This window comes from Brassica rapa, chromosome A09 (genome assembly GCF_000309985.2).
Source record: "Brassica rapa cultivar Chiifu-401-42 chromosome A09, CAAS_Brap_v3.01, whole genome shotgun sequence".
In the NCBI taxonomy this organism is placed as follows: Eukaryota; Viridiplantae; Streptophyta; class Magnoliopsida; order Brassicales; family Brassicaceae; genus Brassica; species Brassica rapa.
Window position 1 is genome coordinate 14,013,224 of NC_024803.2, and position 15,769 is coordinate 14,028,992.

The following is a 15,769-nucleotide window of genomic DNA, read 5'->3' on the forward strand; positions in this document are numbered from 1 at the left end:
CATTAGACACTCCAACAAATTTCTTTCTGGCTATATTACCTAACTCACTATAAAAAATAAAGAAGAAATCTATTTAGATTATAAAAAGCTAATGGAAGCTTATCATATCTGACTTGTCGAGAGACAACATATTACTGCCAGGTTAACACACCAATATCAATTTCTCTAACTATTTGTTCGTCCCAGTGAAAATTATTTCTGGAAAAAAAGAAAAAAAATCTAGAAAGAGAAACAGCTTCTTCGATATCTTTTTTGGTTAAAGTTTGAACTTTGGCGCTACTTTTTTCTTCGGTGGTGGTCCGACTCTGACTCTGGAAAATGATGGCTTTAATAGCTTCGGTTTCGCCGGCTTTTTAATTCCGAGAGGGATGGATTTTTTAGCATCTCTATCCCCGGTTTGTTCCAGGGAGAATCTACTGTTTCTTATTGATCTACGAACCAAAACTTCTTTGATTCTCTTGCCTTTCGATTTAAACCTCTGATTTTTCTTCTTCTCCATTCGGATGTATGTGGCGCATGCAAGTTAATCGGGGATAAGGATCGATCGTAGGCGGTTAAATTTCCTTCGTCAGTTTTGTAGATCCATCAAGGTTCGAAAAGTCGTGTATGTTGTTTAGGGTGGAATGGCTCGTTCCCGATTCGTTTTCGGTGGTGGCATTAGTCAGTCGTGGTGGTTTCAGTGTGTCAAGTGAATCGCCGGTCAGTTTCTCCGGTGCCGAATCTCTATAGTGAAGACGTAGAGGCCATTGAGACACATGTTCCTCGTTGTTTGAGGGTTAAACATGTGACCCACTCACACAATAATCTCGATGTGTTAAGTCAAATGGCGGGTCTTACTTTTGGGCTGTTTAGGTAGTTGGGCTTTTAGCTGTTGTTGGACTTTTAGCTATAAAGTTTAGCTTTTCCCATACCTTTGTTTGGGCTTTCGGATTGTGGTGATATGTAGCTTGTATGATGGACATTTTTTTTTGGGCTTTGGCCCTTTAAATAAAAATACATATTATAATAGTTGAGTTTTTGTTCACTCCACAGCGCGCCACGTCAGCGTTTGTGAGCTGCACTTTTAAAAAGTGTAAAAAAATGTCAAATCCATGGCTCGAACTCGGGTTGTTGAAATATAAACACCAACATTTATACCACCAACATTTATACCACTAAGCTAAATGATACTTTGTACATTGATGACCGAACCTAATATATTTATGAAGGTCAAAAGTCCTTGCTTCTTCGGCTTCCTCTGAGGGTCGGTCCTAGAAGTGTATTATGGGTTTCATTTTTAAATGAGATTCATCATGTTATATGAAAAAAATTTCAATTTTGCAATAATTATAGTTTTTTCATATTGTAAACTTTTGTCGTTTAACATGAGTTTGGGTTCTTTTCATCATTGTCTCAAACAAGTCTGAGTTATAAAGTTGCGCCGTGTGTCTGTTCGTAATCTATTTTTTCACCGGTGAACTCTTCATGTCCCCATCTTAAATCGCTTGATCATAAATGTTCCTGATTTGTAGCCCCTCTGTAAACCCTATATATATGATTCTTATCTTTGATGAACCCAATCTGCATCTCCACAAAACTCATTGATTCCTCTTAGCTTTCACCATCTTCTAAAAAATGTTTTTTTCTGCCTCTCCACTTCCTCAAACCGGTGTCCCGGCGTCCGTCACTCAACATTCGAATCTCTCCGTCATGGTCATAGTAGTCAGAGCATAGCCTCTGGCTTCTTCCGCTTCTGGGATTCTCTGAACTTCAAAAAAGACATGGAGTTTGTAGGAATCACGGTTCTCTTCCTTGATAAAAAGGTAAGTTAATATTTGATCTATCACACTTATTTAACAAAATTCTTTTAATTGATTTTCTGATTCTTTGTTGAATAATATTATTTGCAGATTCCGTGATTCATGGGTTTACTCCCATCGGATGCGCTAATCATTACAAGTCATCTTTGAAAGCAGATTTCATTGTGAAAGTCGATCGTTTTGAGGTTGTTGGGTGCTCAAGCATGTACAAGACAACTGATCATCCATTCCTCATTCATTTCATCTCACTAACCATTATTGATGAAGTCATCACGAATGCTCCTGAGATCAAACTCCAGTCAAGATTAGACTGTTCGACAATCTCCAAGTGATTGTAAACACAAACCTAGAACTCCCATATACATTATCATATTGCATCTTGGTTTATATTATGTTTCATATCATAAATGATATTTAAACTCGCAGATGTGGTTGGGCAAATCTGTTATGTCCAGGGTTCTGACCTCGCCAAGGAAATAACTCGAGTCATTATCCGTCTCCTCATTGATCCGTAAGAAACAATCAACACATAATTTCCTTTATATTGCTGTCTATATTGTGCTCACATCAATAATCAAAAATATTTCACATCCAAGATCTGTGGTCGTCTATTTATCTCCCTTACTTATCAATCTAATTTTACACAAATCTTTATTTTACAGTTTAAAAGAAACCATAATAACCCAAACAATCAAAACACCAAAAACTAGAATCCTAAAAAGACGAATCATTAATGATCATCTCTCTTTTTGTCTAAGCTTATAAATAAACTTTAAAACAAATATACCAAACCAATCAACTCAACTAAAACTCAACGATAGATACATTGATCCAGCTAAACAAATACAAACTACACGGTCAGCTATTTAACAATTTACAAACTTACTTACGCAGATGCTTACGAAGAAGACAACTAAGATCAGTGAAATTATCTAAACAAAAAAGTAGAGTAAGTTACAAATTCTGATAAATACAGCTGACAATGATTTTTGTTTACATATTGCCACCAAATAAAAGAGAAACAAACACAGCCACACCAGGAGATACAAGAAACAATCCCAACAGACACAAAGACGGCAACAACATCTCCACCTGCTCACTCATCTTGTCTTATGAAAATAGTTTATATGCTCAATGTCAACAGGCCAATGTTATTGTCTTCTTATGAGAAATACATATATTCGGTTAAAACCCATTAAGGTCCAAATACTAATTGTCACCCATTTTATAGTTATTTCTACAAGTATTCATATATTTATTTTAAAAGTCCGGTAAAAACAACAAGTTAAAAGAACATATAACTAACATAATAATAATAATAAAAAATTATTAGTTAATACACACAACTTACACAACTAAATATCCAGAAACAAAAAGCTCTAAACAACCTTAATATAATCTTAATAATACAAGTAACAAATTAAAAAGACAAACAAACAATAAGTTTCATTGATACAACAAACAACACCACAAACTATATCAATCACATTACTAACACAGTTTAGTCTTTCATGAGTGAAGAACAGTGCATACACAATTCATCATCAAAACTCTAACCTTATAACAATAAAAAATTTAAAAAACAATGATTAATCTAAAATGTAAAATTCATAATAATAATAACCCTAATAAATATTAAAATGAAACAAAAACTCTGTCCAAAGAAGCAACGCTTTTAGTAATAATAATTAGAAGGTAAAAAAAAAAATTGTCGTCCGAGTGTGCCATTAGTCAAAGTTGTACATGCATCGAATGGTTGACACAAAAAAAGTACATGCATCGAATAGTATTGTCACTCTGAGGAGAAAGGAAAATTGCATGTTATTAAAACTAGATCATTTCTCCGCGCTACGCGCAGATAATATATTTAAATTTATTACATTTATCATTTTTATTTGTATGTGAATTTTTGTACATTAAATTATATATAACTAATTTTTAAATTTGATTTTTTTTTTATTTTAAGTTTGAAGTAAGTATTTCTATTATATGTAACACAATTAACTAATAAAATATGAAGAATCAAGTCCGAGATTTTAGAGTTATGTAAAAAAAATATAATTATGTATAGAACATAAATTATCTTAGTTTAAAAGATCGAAATCTCATCTCGAATAAATTCATGAAAAGAAAAAATACTCCAATAACCTACTTAAAATATAAATCCCCCTTTTTAAAAAAAAGCGTACTTAATAATATTTTATTACGTGTAATAGTTGAAAACTGACAATTGAATATTGATCTAGAATATTATTTTAATATATCTAATGGTAAAATATTAATTGTAATAAACAAATTTTGAATTTTGTAATATTACATGAATTATAAGTCTTTAAAATCTAAAATCTATTTTATTAACATAATATATTTTTATTCATTTATTATTTTGATGTTACAAAATATTGCTTCAATTTTATTTGTATATGAATTGTTTAATAATTTAGTTTATTTTAAGTAATTTTAGAATTATCAAGAATATAATATATTTAAAATTATTTATTTAAATATATCCAAATATGATGTCTCATTTTTATGTGTGTTTGCGTTGAACATATTTAATTTTTAGAAATTACAGGTTTACCACTTTCATGGTACCACTTTTCATTTTTACCACTACTAATAAGACATTTTCAAAAATATATTCTTCATTAAGTGGCAAAAGACTCTTATGCCCTTGTTATTTACATATATAATAAATTATTATTTAAATAAAATAAATAAAATAAATAAAATAAATAAAATAAAATAAAAAAAAAACTAAAAAAAAAATGTAATTTTTTTTTATGTTTCGAATTATACTTTTTCAAATTCGAACTTTTTATAAAAAAAGTTTTTTTTGATTTTCTTTTTTCAAATTAATTTCTTTTTCAAAAACGGAAATTATGTTTGAAACTATTTTTTAAAAAAATTTATATATTTTTTAAGTATTTATATATTTATTAAAATCATAAATTTCACATATTAAAAACCCCACCCCACCCCTCAACTCTAAACCCTAAGTCAAGATTAGTTAACCCTAAGAGTATAATTGTATTTTACCCTTCATTAAAAGTGAGGGTAAAAATGGTTAGTATAAACATGAAAAGTGGTACTATGAATGTGGTATTTGTGGCAATTTCCCTTTTAATTTGTAGTTTGTATATTTAATAACACCTTATTGCGTGTCGTTCTATGGTTTTAATAAATGTGTTGTCATTTCATTTTTATTACTACTAACATGATTTTTTAGTGATCAGTGATAATGTATTTTTAACGTTATGCATTATATTTTATCGTATATTTTCTAACTCTTCATGTTGGCACTTTTTTTAGAATCATTTTAATTAGATAATAGATTTAAATATGTAAATTAAATTGTGTATGTTGTAAATTTAGACTTCTTAGTGTAACTGAGCACTATCAATTATGAAAATTATATTATGATTTTATTTTACTAAATCTTTCTTTCTGTGTATATTTTTTGTTTTATTTTGTATCTTTACAATTTTATTGTCTTATTCTTTAATTGCAGAGAATTGCTATTTCTAATTTTTGTTTTATATACTTTAAAAGTATTTGGTTGATTTTTGTTTCTTTTCTTTCTCCAATTACAATATACAGTTCGACTGTTTCTTTTTTTTTGGATCAAACTACTAATATCATCAGATAGAAAAGCTTAAACTCCAAGAATTGAGTGAGTATTTGCGCTAGAAAAAAACGGATTTAGCCACTAATATAGTGAGATATTATAATATTAAAAGGTATGGAACTCTTATGTGTTGTCCTATGCTGGACATAATTAAGTTGTTGTCAATTGATTCTATATTGTGATAACTGGAAATACATCTTTATGTATTTCTTACATCATCCTTAATTGGTTTACGGTTCGACCATTTCTAATATACTGAGAGTAATATAATATTAGATGTTGATTATCTCCTTTCAATTATGAATGCATTTAAGGAAAAAAAAATTAGGAATGCACATAATGAGAGAAATTCAATATGAGACCACTTTACAATTTTGTCCTTATATCTATATAGAGTTAGTTTATAGATTACTTTATCTGTTTCAAAATGTAATCAGTTTTAATTAAAATCTGTAATATTTAAAAGTTATTACTTTAGAAAACTGTCATTTAATATATAAATTTAATCAATTACACAGTAATTTATATAATTTAATTGGCCAAACAATATCCAATAAATATAAAGTTACATTGAAATATAAAAACAATTTATATAGTGAAACAAAAAAAATACTTTTAAACCATTATATTATAAAACAAAGAGAATATTCAAATTATATTGAAACATTAGAATATTAAGAATCAGAAAAGTTGAAATCTCAACGTCGGTCATGCCTTAGACCATCTCCAATGTATTCCTCTATTTTTTTCTCTAAAATAAAGGAATTTCATAATAAAGATGGATTTGTCTCCGATGTATTTTTCTATTTTCTCTCCTAAAAAGAATATTCTTGATATATTCTTTTCTAAGTTTACAAATAATATTTTTTATTTGTGAAAGTTGAAAACCAGCCCAATTTATTTTAGTATTTTATAAAATTATGATATTTTTCACACTAAATATTTCTTTACAAACTATTACGTAAAAAAATATAATTATATTTATATAAATAATATATTTCACAAAAAAAATATTTTCAGTTATAATTGTTTAAGTAAAAGGTTAAAGGATCATTTTGTAAAAAACTAATAGAGGAGGTGACATGTCAAAAATATAGTTTCTCAGTCATCTTTTTTCACTTGTTTTTTTGTAAATGTTGACCATCTCATCTTGATCTAGTGTATTTTTAAAGTATTTATTCTATATTAAGATATGTTACACTTTGAAAACAATAAATCCAATCAAACTAATAAATCTGTTTGATTTTTGCAATAACAACCTTTCATGTTTTAAGATATTACTTTTTTTCTGGGTAGAAATATGTAGCGAAATCATATAGTTAATTTTTGTTTGTTTGTTTTGGAACAGTTGGTGATTCCCTGTAGGGAGGTGCATAAACAGTTGAAATAAATAGATATAGATACCAGATCATAACCAAAGTTTATGTAAAAATTCTGTCTTAAACCTCTTTATCATAAAATCAGAAAAGTAACGGCGTAGAAACCTATAACACACATGTTAAACTTTTGAAAACAAACCTCCAAGAACTCGTATGTGATAGCACGGTGACGTTTGAATAAAAGTCCACTTCGAGAAGACGGATGTGATGCATTTGTGAAACTGGTCATAGTACGATTCGAAATGCCTAGCTTGTTGGGAGGAAGAAAAACATGATTAAAATTCTTGAAATCATTATTGGCAAATTACTCAAGGGCTAGATAGTGTATAGGTAATAATTCAAAACTGAAAGTTTGTAGGGCGTTAATTTCTATCCTTGTTCAAAGTTTGCATAGGATATATATAATTGTAGCCAGAAGTGACGAATCAGTCTTATTTGTGTGAAAGATAGGAGTATTGACATTTGGAACTCGCAACACCAGTACTGTTAGGAGAGGCACATTTGTTTATTGTGTTTAGAGTTTTTCCATTCGTAAGCCTTGGACAATGCAGATTTGGCCGACAACCAGTTCCAAAACAAACAAAAAAAATTTGTTAAGTAGAGACTGTTACGAACCAACTCTCGATTGATCCATAACACATAATACAATTTATCTCAAGTGACTCTCTCCTCAACATATCACTTTCTCAGAAAATGATTTATCAATTAAAACTTATGAGATAATAGATCGATGAAGATCTCTTTCACTCTTATCTCTTTATTTATAGTTATACCATCGCTTCCCATAACTGTCAAACCGTCTCTTTCTCTTCAATTCTTTGCTTCTCTCATCTCTCCTTCCACATAAGCAACTGATGAGTATTTACAGCTTATCAGAGACCTGAAAGGATAAGAGTTCCAGCCGTTATCTGGCCATGTAGACAACTTATGTTATTTCTTTCCATTAAAATTTCAAGACCTAGTTCTAGAATCACATTTAGTTAATGATACCAGATGAGGATCATGCATGAAGAAAAAATTAGGGAAAGACAACTCAAGAAAAGATTTTAAAAAGTACAGTTTAAGTGAGCTCAGGGAATAAATTCAAACTGTGTAGGAGAATATCGTAATATTATACACACAGTATGCAAAGACATAGGTTCTATACCATATAAGATAAGCAAAAAAAAAAGTGAAATTAGAATAGACCACCATTGTTGATGACACCGTAAGAAATGCAGCTACGAATATTCCTACTGTTAGTTTAGCGCGTCATAACTGCAATGAAGAAACATTTAAGTCAACTGAATGATCCAGAATTAAAGCCTCTCATATGTCATAGTTTGCTTGGGCCTGTGAAACAAAAATAAAATAACAGCCACGACTTGCACAGATCTACTACTATCAGCGGGTCACTATGGGGAGTATTACTTATTTAAGTATTAACCAATCCAGGTCAAATTCTAGTCATTTTAATTTTGCCCACATCTGTCTCAAATCTGCTCATGCAGAGAATATCTTGTGTTTGCCACATCTCCTCCGTATTAACCAATCTCATATAATCATTCCAAGTAAAAAAGGAAACAAAAAGTGAGATATCACTTCTCTCACCTCATTTGTTACAACTTTCATTTACTATCTTCTTCACCGATTTCCTGTCTTGCAAAACCAATTTCAAAAAATGACGTTAAACAAAAGAGAGATCTCCAAAATCTACATGTGTAAGTGAGATTCATGATTTCCTTTTTTTTTTTTAGATGACAAAAAAAAAAAAAGGAAATCATGAATCTCAGAGAAATTCTTACCGTCCTAACGCTGCAAACATGTGCTGACTGCTTTTGTATTTGAGGTGGAGAGAAGACCGGAACCAGAAGATTCCCTGAGAATACTACAAATGCCCAACAAACAAAATCATTCTTCCAAGAAACCATAAGATTTTCTTGACGCATTTATTGCCCACCAGAGCTTTTTTTGTCCCCTCCCCCTCTCTCTTCCCTGAAGCTTGAGGCTGAGATTTAGTTCAATCATCATGTATTCTGGATTTGAAAGTCCCTTTGTTTTCTTATCATCTCTGTCCCTGCTCTTCTCCCTTGCACGAGGTCAGTCATCATCATGTCTATGTCTTTATCTCGTCCCAATTTCTTGTGATTTCAACTGACTCTTGAAAGTTATCTTTGAAGATTCCTGCTTCGAAACAAATGTTAAAGGCTTCTTCAAAAAGTTACGTAAAAGTAAAAAATATGAACTTAACATCATAGTATAATATATGAAGGCTCCTGATGCTGCAGCCAATTCAAATCTAATCCGATGTCGGCTTCTTGAAGCACCATATGGAACAACAACCACATTTTCTCAAAGTTCTCTTTGAGTTAGGTACTTGTATTCTCCTTATAAGCTCAGAATCCTGATAGCAATTTCATCATCAAAAGCAGATCAAAACTTTGACCTTGGAAAAACTCCAAACAATATGATACTGAAAAAGAGAGAAAACCTGGTGAGTGAGAGATCTACTGCTGCATGTAACTAATTCTCATGAAATTTTCTTCAATCTCAATTACCACATTATCCCAGTGAACATGTTTTTCTGCTATCAGCGACGTTTCCATTTTGATTTGATAACTGGAAAGATTGGAAAATGATGTTCATACTTATTATCATAACTTAGGCAGGCGTGAGTTTAACATACTATATTTACCAGTATTCGGTGCACTCGGAGTAGAGAGAAACTTGATCTGCAAATTGTGAAACTTCATCCAGTGAATGGTTTGTGCTTCCCTTCAGAATAAGAGATCTATCTGTTAAGTTTCTGAGGCAGGACCTGCAAACTTTCGGATCTAAGATTGTATATTTGTTGTAATTCACATGAGTCTCAAATTTCTTCTTGTTTCTGAGATTTTCATTCCATAGTCGAGTAGTTTCCATCCTCAAACTAAAGAAAACAAAAGAATATCATCGATTAGACTAATTGAATAACCTTGCTCTTAGAGAACTTTCTTCTCCTAATCTGATCCGTTCCATAGAGGTAGAGCGTCAAATATCTGAAGCTCCTTACTTGATGAGAAGGAGGCGATGAGGCAAAGAAGATGAAGGATAATAACAGAAAGAGGAAGAAACATTTAGATTTGCCGTAGCTAGAAGTTGACATCGGATTATATAGTGCTGCAGTCATAACAGAGGAATTAAAAAAAAAGGATTTGAGGAGTTATGGAGGAGGGAGATAGTGAAAGGTGGAGAAGACCGAAGTTTCGTAACATGCGACGTTCAGGTTGTCAGGGGAGGCGTGAGAGAAAGAAAGAAGGCAGCTAGTTGACGTGGAGACTCTGATGAAGTGTGAACTCGTGATAGGTTGATTTATTTTGACACGTGGATACCCTAAACACTCAGAGTATTCTTCTTTTAGTATTGTGATACTGCAAACATCTAATTATTGAAATTTGCATGTGTCTTATTACATACTGCAAACATCTGCTTATAATGTTATTCTGTAAAAAACTATTGTAGTTTGCAACGAAGTAATAAGTAGATAATAATTTATTTATAAATATCCTTACCTAATTCCATTAAGTATATATATATATATATATATATATATATATATATATTGTAAAACTAAAACTAAAAAAAAATATTATTAAAAAACTATTATTAATATAATCCAAACGCATTGCACAATGATGAGATAAGTTTTGGGAAAATAAAACTAACATATAAGGATTATATATCCCTAAACTATGTCATGAAACCTTATAATTGCATGTGTTAAAAAAAAAAAAGAAACCTTATAATTGCAAGATTATGAAATCTTGTTATTATGCGATCTCATATTTGACACGTACGTACCTATAATATAATACCATATCTACTATAGAGACGACTACTTCTCGTCCTCTCCCCCGCCATCGTTTCCAGCGTCAATTATGCATTCACAACGGCGCCGATCTCTTAACGCTCCCCAGTGATGCATTGAAAGATGAAGCTTTTTTCCGGCCATCAAAAAATCCCCCGCTTGCACTGGCGTCAGAATCTCTATGATTTTGGCCAAAGTATCTACCCTCAGATTATCGGCCTCGGCCAATAAAGTGGCCATAGCTTCTTCTTGCTTGTCGAGAGCTTGATCCACCATTGCGTTAGGCTCTCCCACGTGCTCCTCTGCGTAAGCCACGGTGGAGATGGGGATATCCGCCGCGTCTTCTTGCAGGCTCGAAACTTTCTTTGTCATCTTCTCTTCTTCGTCTATGATTTTTACATGCAACACGTTGATCTTTGCTAGTTGCTCCGCCGTTAGATCGCTGAGTGATGCGCCACCACTACCTGTTGAACCAGACCAAATTGGATTAAATACCAACTAAAATTCTTTAATCAAAAACATAATTTTTAACCACAACCAAGATATGTATAAATCTATGTGTCATTTTGATTACGACAAAACATAAACCAAATATTTTCTGTATTAATAAACGAGATGGAATTATGTTATAATAAACCTGGACCAGATTATTAAAAACTAAACCGAGTGTTTATATCGGACAAACTAAATCAAACAACAAACCTAACTAAAGTTCATCTTTCACACCTCTTAAACTGAAACCAAAAACCAAGTGTGAGAGATGTCAATTCAAGTCACAAATCGGAAGTTTAAACACTAAGTATCTAAATATATAAAGAGATGTTCAACTCTAATAGCATGAAATCTATTAAGAAAGAAACTAAAAGTAAATCCATGTAGACCAACCAATTAAACTCAAAATGCACAATATCATACTAATCAAACAATATAGAGTTGTTAAACATAATTCAAAATGGTCAGAAAATCTTACTGCATAAACTGTAATTTGTTAAACCATAATATATATATTTTTCAAAAAAATATCATAATATATATATATATATATATAAGTTAACCGTTATATATATAAGTTAACCGATACTGGTTTTTGAACTCGGTTATCAGATTCTAACAAACGAAAATATGAGAAATCAGATCCATACCAAATCAATCATTCTCTTTCATGTACCTCTCCAAACCAATCCAAAATTTTGTTAAACCGAATAGAAAAGTTTTTTTTTGTTAAGTGATTCTTAAACCTTTTTTTGAGAAAACCGAAAACGTCCAAACCCTTACCTGAATAATCGTAGCCGTCGATGTTACGGAGAAACTGAGTAACACGAATCTCGGTTTGGGACCCACACAAAGCATAAACGAGCCTAAAGAAAGAAGAAGGTCTACAACCACCCATCCAAATAAGAGCGTTCTCTAAAGGAGTGTTCCACGACGGCGCATAATAGCTCGAGCTACATCGGTGAGATAAATCAGCTCTTTTTCCAGCGTAATTTTTGAAATCTCCAATGATGTTTTGTGTTAATTCACGGAGCTTGTTATCATCGGCGGCAGCGTCGGCCGTGCCTTCGTGAGTGCGCCGTTGAGCTAAGGCTTGTTTAAGCTCAGGGACGCGTTGGGATTGTATACTCATCCACTGTTGATAACAACTTGCTTGAGCTTGTTCGATGTTCTTCCCTTTGTTCTCCATTTTTAATATAAGTAATAATATTATTTTTTGGTCTAAAACTAATAATATTATTGGTTACTTTTTTTCGGTGTGTTTGTATTTCTGATTCCATTTCGTGGGGGGTTATATATAGTTAAATCCTAATTAAGATAATGCACCATTACCATTTTTCTTAGTCTGGTTAATCATTATCTCTAAAAACGTATTGTGTAATATAAAAGTATTAAACTGTTCTTGATAATTAAACTGGAAAATATTATAAAATGCGAATAAAAGAAAATATAACTGTAAATTTTTGACAACTCAAAAAGTGAAACTGAACTTGGACCCCAAAAGAATAAGGGTTCATTGGACACGTTTTACTAACGACAATTTGTATTGGAAGTTGGAAGATAATACGTGCTTTTCGGTGAAAAGAAAATGAGTAACGCATGCATGCATGCAAAACGTGTAGGCCTAGAAGAGAATACAACTTGGCGTTTCAAAATATTCAAAATAGTTAATTTGCCATTACTTTTAGTAAATTTGATGTATATTTCTCCTTCAGAAAAACTGATGAAATTAGTATAAGTAAAGAAGCCACTCGCTCTATTTCTGAAAGAAAAGTATAAATAAATTTACATTGACCCGAAAACAACAAAAGCAAAACCAAGCAGAACCGTGCTCACCGTTGTTGGAAAAAGGCAACTACCTTTAGTTTTCATTTTCCATTTAAAATTTAGAACCTCATTTTTACTAAATATACATTCATTTAGGTTTTTATGGAATGCATAACTACAAATTTTATGAAATATTGTTAGAAGTGATTATGTTCATGTATATATTTCATATAAATATATGTTTTTTTACAATCTTTACAAAAAAAATTCTTAGATTTCATTTATCGATTTTGTTGTATGCATTCTTATGTTTTTCTGCATTTTGTTCTTAACTCATTAATTTAAAATTTAGTTTATATTTTTATAAATATAGTTATATGATTTATATGAGTTACAGTATGATTGAGAAATTTACAAAATATACTTAAAATCTGAAAGTTCAGTATAAAACAAAAAAAAATATGATAATTAATACTTATAATAGTATTTTTAAACACCAAAAATCAAAAAAATAATTATAGAAAATGAATTTTTTTCTGCTAATATTTTAACCTTTCTATAATTATTTTATTTTTATTTTTGTAAAGAGTTATTCTTGATTTAGGCTCCTCGAATGGTAGGCACGGCACTGAAAACAAGATTATTCATAATAAAATGTTAGGATAAAACAACCCGTTATGTTTCTTCTAAGTTCTAAATTTAATAGACACGCCAGAAGAAACATGCAAAGTTCAGGAATCAGATATTCAGAATGCTGTCAAAGGTTCCATGTGGCAACTTTGCCTCTTTAAAGAGGCAAGCAAAATTTAGTAGAGATTTGACCTTTTCATTTTACTATTTTCATAATAGACCTTATAGTTTCCGATAAAAGATGTCTTATCAAAATTTAAATACAAATTTCTGGTAGAAATATTTGTTTGGAACTCATATATTATTTTTATTTTTTGGTCAAATATTATTTTGTTATGATTTCGTATATGATTTCTTAAACAAGTTATTTAAAAAAAAATATCTTATAACTATTGGGAACAAATCCTCTTTCAATAAAATTTTGGAAATATCAAAGTTTCAAAAACAAGAAAATCTCGGAAATAACTTATGAATTTTAGCTAGCATAATAAATGTATTCTTTGAATATGGAAACAAATTGGTGAGCAAACTTGATTTTAGAATGTCTAATCAATACAATATTAAAAGTAGGATATAAGCCATAGAGAGGGTCGAAGTTGCCACGTCATCTCATTTATTTTTTCGTAAAAATTGAAAAAACAATGTAAAAGAAATGATCGAACCCGGGTTAGTATGATTTAAATATATGACAATTACCACTAAGCCATTGAAACTTTCTTAGACACATATACAAGATTCACTAAATATGTAATCACAAACTCTTATGTACATTTACAATAATATGAATTCAACTTTCAAGACTCCGATACTTTGTTTTGTAAAAAAAAAATAAGTAAGTGACTAAGCTAATATATTCTTTGAAAGTGTGAGAACATTGACAAATATGAAAAATCATAGATTTTTGTTTTCATGACAAAGTTAAGAATTTTGTAAAAGTAAGTTTAACATATAAATTTTCGTGACAAATATGAAAAAACATAGATTTTTGTACAATTTTGATAAAACAATAACACAACAAATTTTGAAACATTTGTTTAACCTATCGATTTCTTTTCATGAGAATCCAACTAAACAAGATAAAAAAAATAGATTTACAAATATTTAATTACCATTTTATTCAATTTTGATTAATTTCAAATTGTAATAATGTATCTTTTTTAAGTTACAAAAAATAATGTTCTTTCTTTATTACACTAGCATTATATATAGATTCTATATACACAAATAAATATAATATAACAACATAAGCTTGCTTTCCTCAATTCATATGAAAACTTTTTAAGTTATCCACGAAAGCAAATTAATTAAATCAATCAAATTGTTAGAATACAGCAAATTAATATACAATTTTGTTTTAAATTAAATTATTTAAAAAGTGTATTTTCATTAAAAACAAAATAATAAATAAGTAAAACTGATTTGATGGTAATTTTTATGTCATATATATATATATATATATATATCAATTCATGTGAAAGAAATAGAAGCTTAATATGAAAAAATCTTAAATACAAAAAACTCTAAAAAATAACAAAAAAAACTAATAAAAATTAAACTATGATATCACTTGAAAGCTTCTTAGACAATATTAATAAAATATTTAAGCGATAATTAGAAAATTTTGATTTTTTTTGCCAGCCAAAAGTTTATTATTAATTAGCATCAATTATTTCAAGATGTTTAAGAAATGATGGACAAAAAAATAGGATGAACATACATGATATATGAACTATGAATAGTACTTTGTAAATCTGACTTAGATAAAACATCTGCACATCCATTTCCAGTCCTTTTTGATGTCTAAATTCAATTTCTTCAGAGCATTTATTCCACAAAGAGATCATATGAGATATTGTTGTGATATTCAGATTTGTTACTTGACTGTTAAGAAGATTGATAATTGTAAAAATGTCTTTTCGAATATGATATGTCTATAACCGAGTTCCCAACATGAGACAAGTTTGTTGTAAATAATTTCATTTTTCTTATATTATATAATATATATATTATTTACTGATAATAAAAAATATAGTTACTTATCTATCATAAATATCTATGCAAATATGTGAATCAAGTACAACAATCAAACAAAATAATGATTTCCACAAAAAAAAATTTAAAAATATATTTATGTTATGTAATCTTATTTTATATTCTTTAAAAAAATATTATATATTATCTTTTTTAGAATTGAGAAATACATATAATATCTTATCCGCGCGTAGCGCGGCTAAAAAATCTAGTTAGT

At 29.9% G+C, this 15,769-nt stretch overlaps 1 protein-coding gene across 1 annotated transcript; it reads right to left on the minus strand.

The window, feature by feature from the left end:
* Nucleotides 1–5,303: 5,303 nt before the first annotated feature.
* LOC103839640 (protein DELAY OF GERMINATION 1-like) lies at nt 5,304–14,120 on the minus strand. The gene is made up of 7 exons (XM_033280979.1): nt 11,908–14,120; nt 9,760–11,096; nt 9,277–9,603; nt 8,591–9,189; nt 8,397–8,440; nt 7,995–8,063; nt 5,304–7,714 (listed from the first exon to the last, which is right to left on the minus strand). Exons 1-2 carry the CDS (start codon nt 12,311–12,313, stop codon nt 10,660–10,662), a joined length of 843 nt encoding a protein of 280 aa, XP_033136870.1. The 5' UTR covers nt 12,314–14,120; the 3' UTR covers nt 5,304–7,714; nt 7,995–8,063; nt 8,397–8,440; nt 8,591–9,189; nt 9,277–9,603; nt 9,760–10,659.
* Nucleotides 14,121–15,769: the final 1,649 nt, after the last annotated feature.

Coding starts and splice junctions, on each gene's coding strand:
- LOC103839640 (XM_033280979.1), bottom strand. CDS start 12,313: ATGGAGAACAAAGGGAAGAACATCGAACAAGCTCAAGCAAGTTGTTAT. Junction 11,097..11,907: donor CGACGGCTACGATTATTCAG/GTAAGGGTTTGG, acceptor CTGGTTCAACAG/GTAGTGGTGGCGCATCACTC.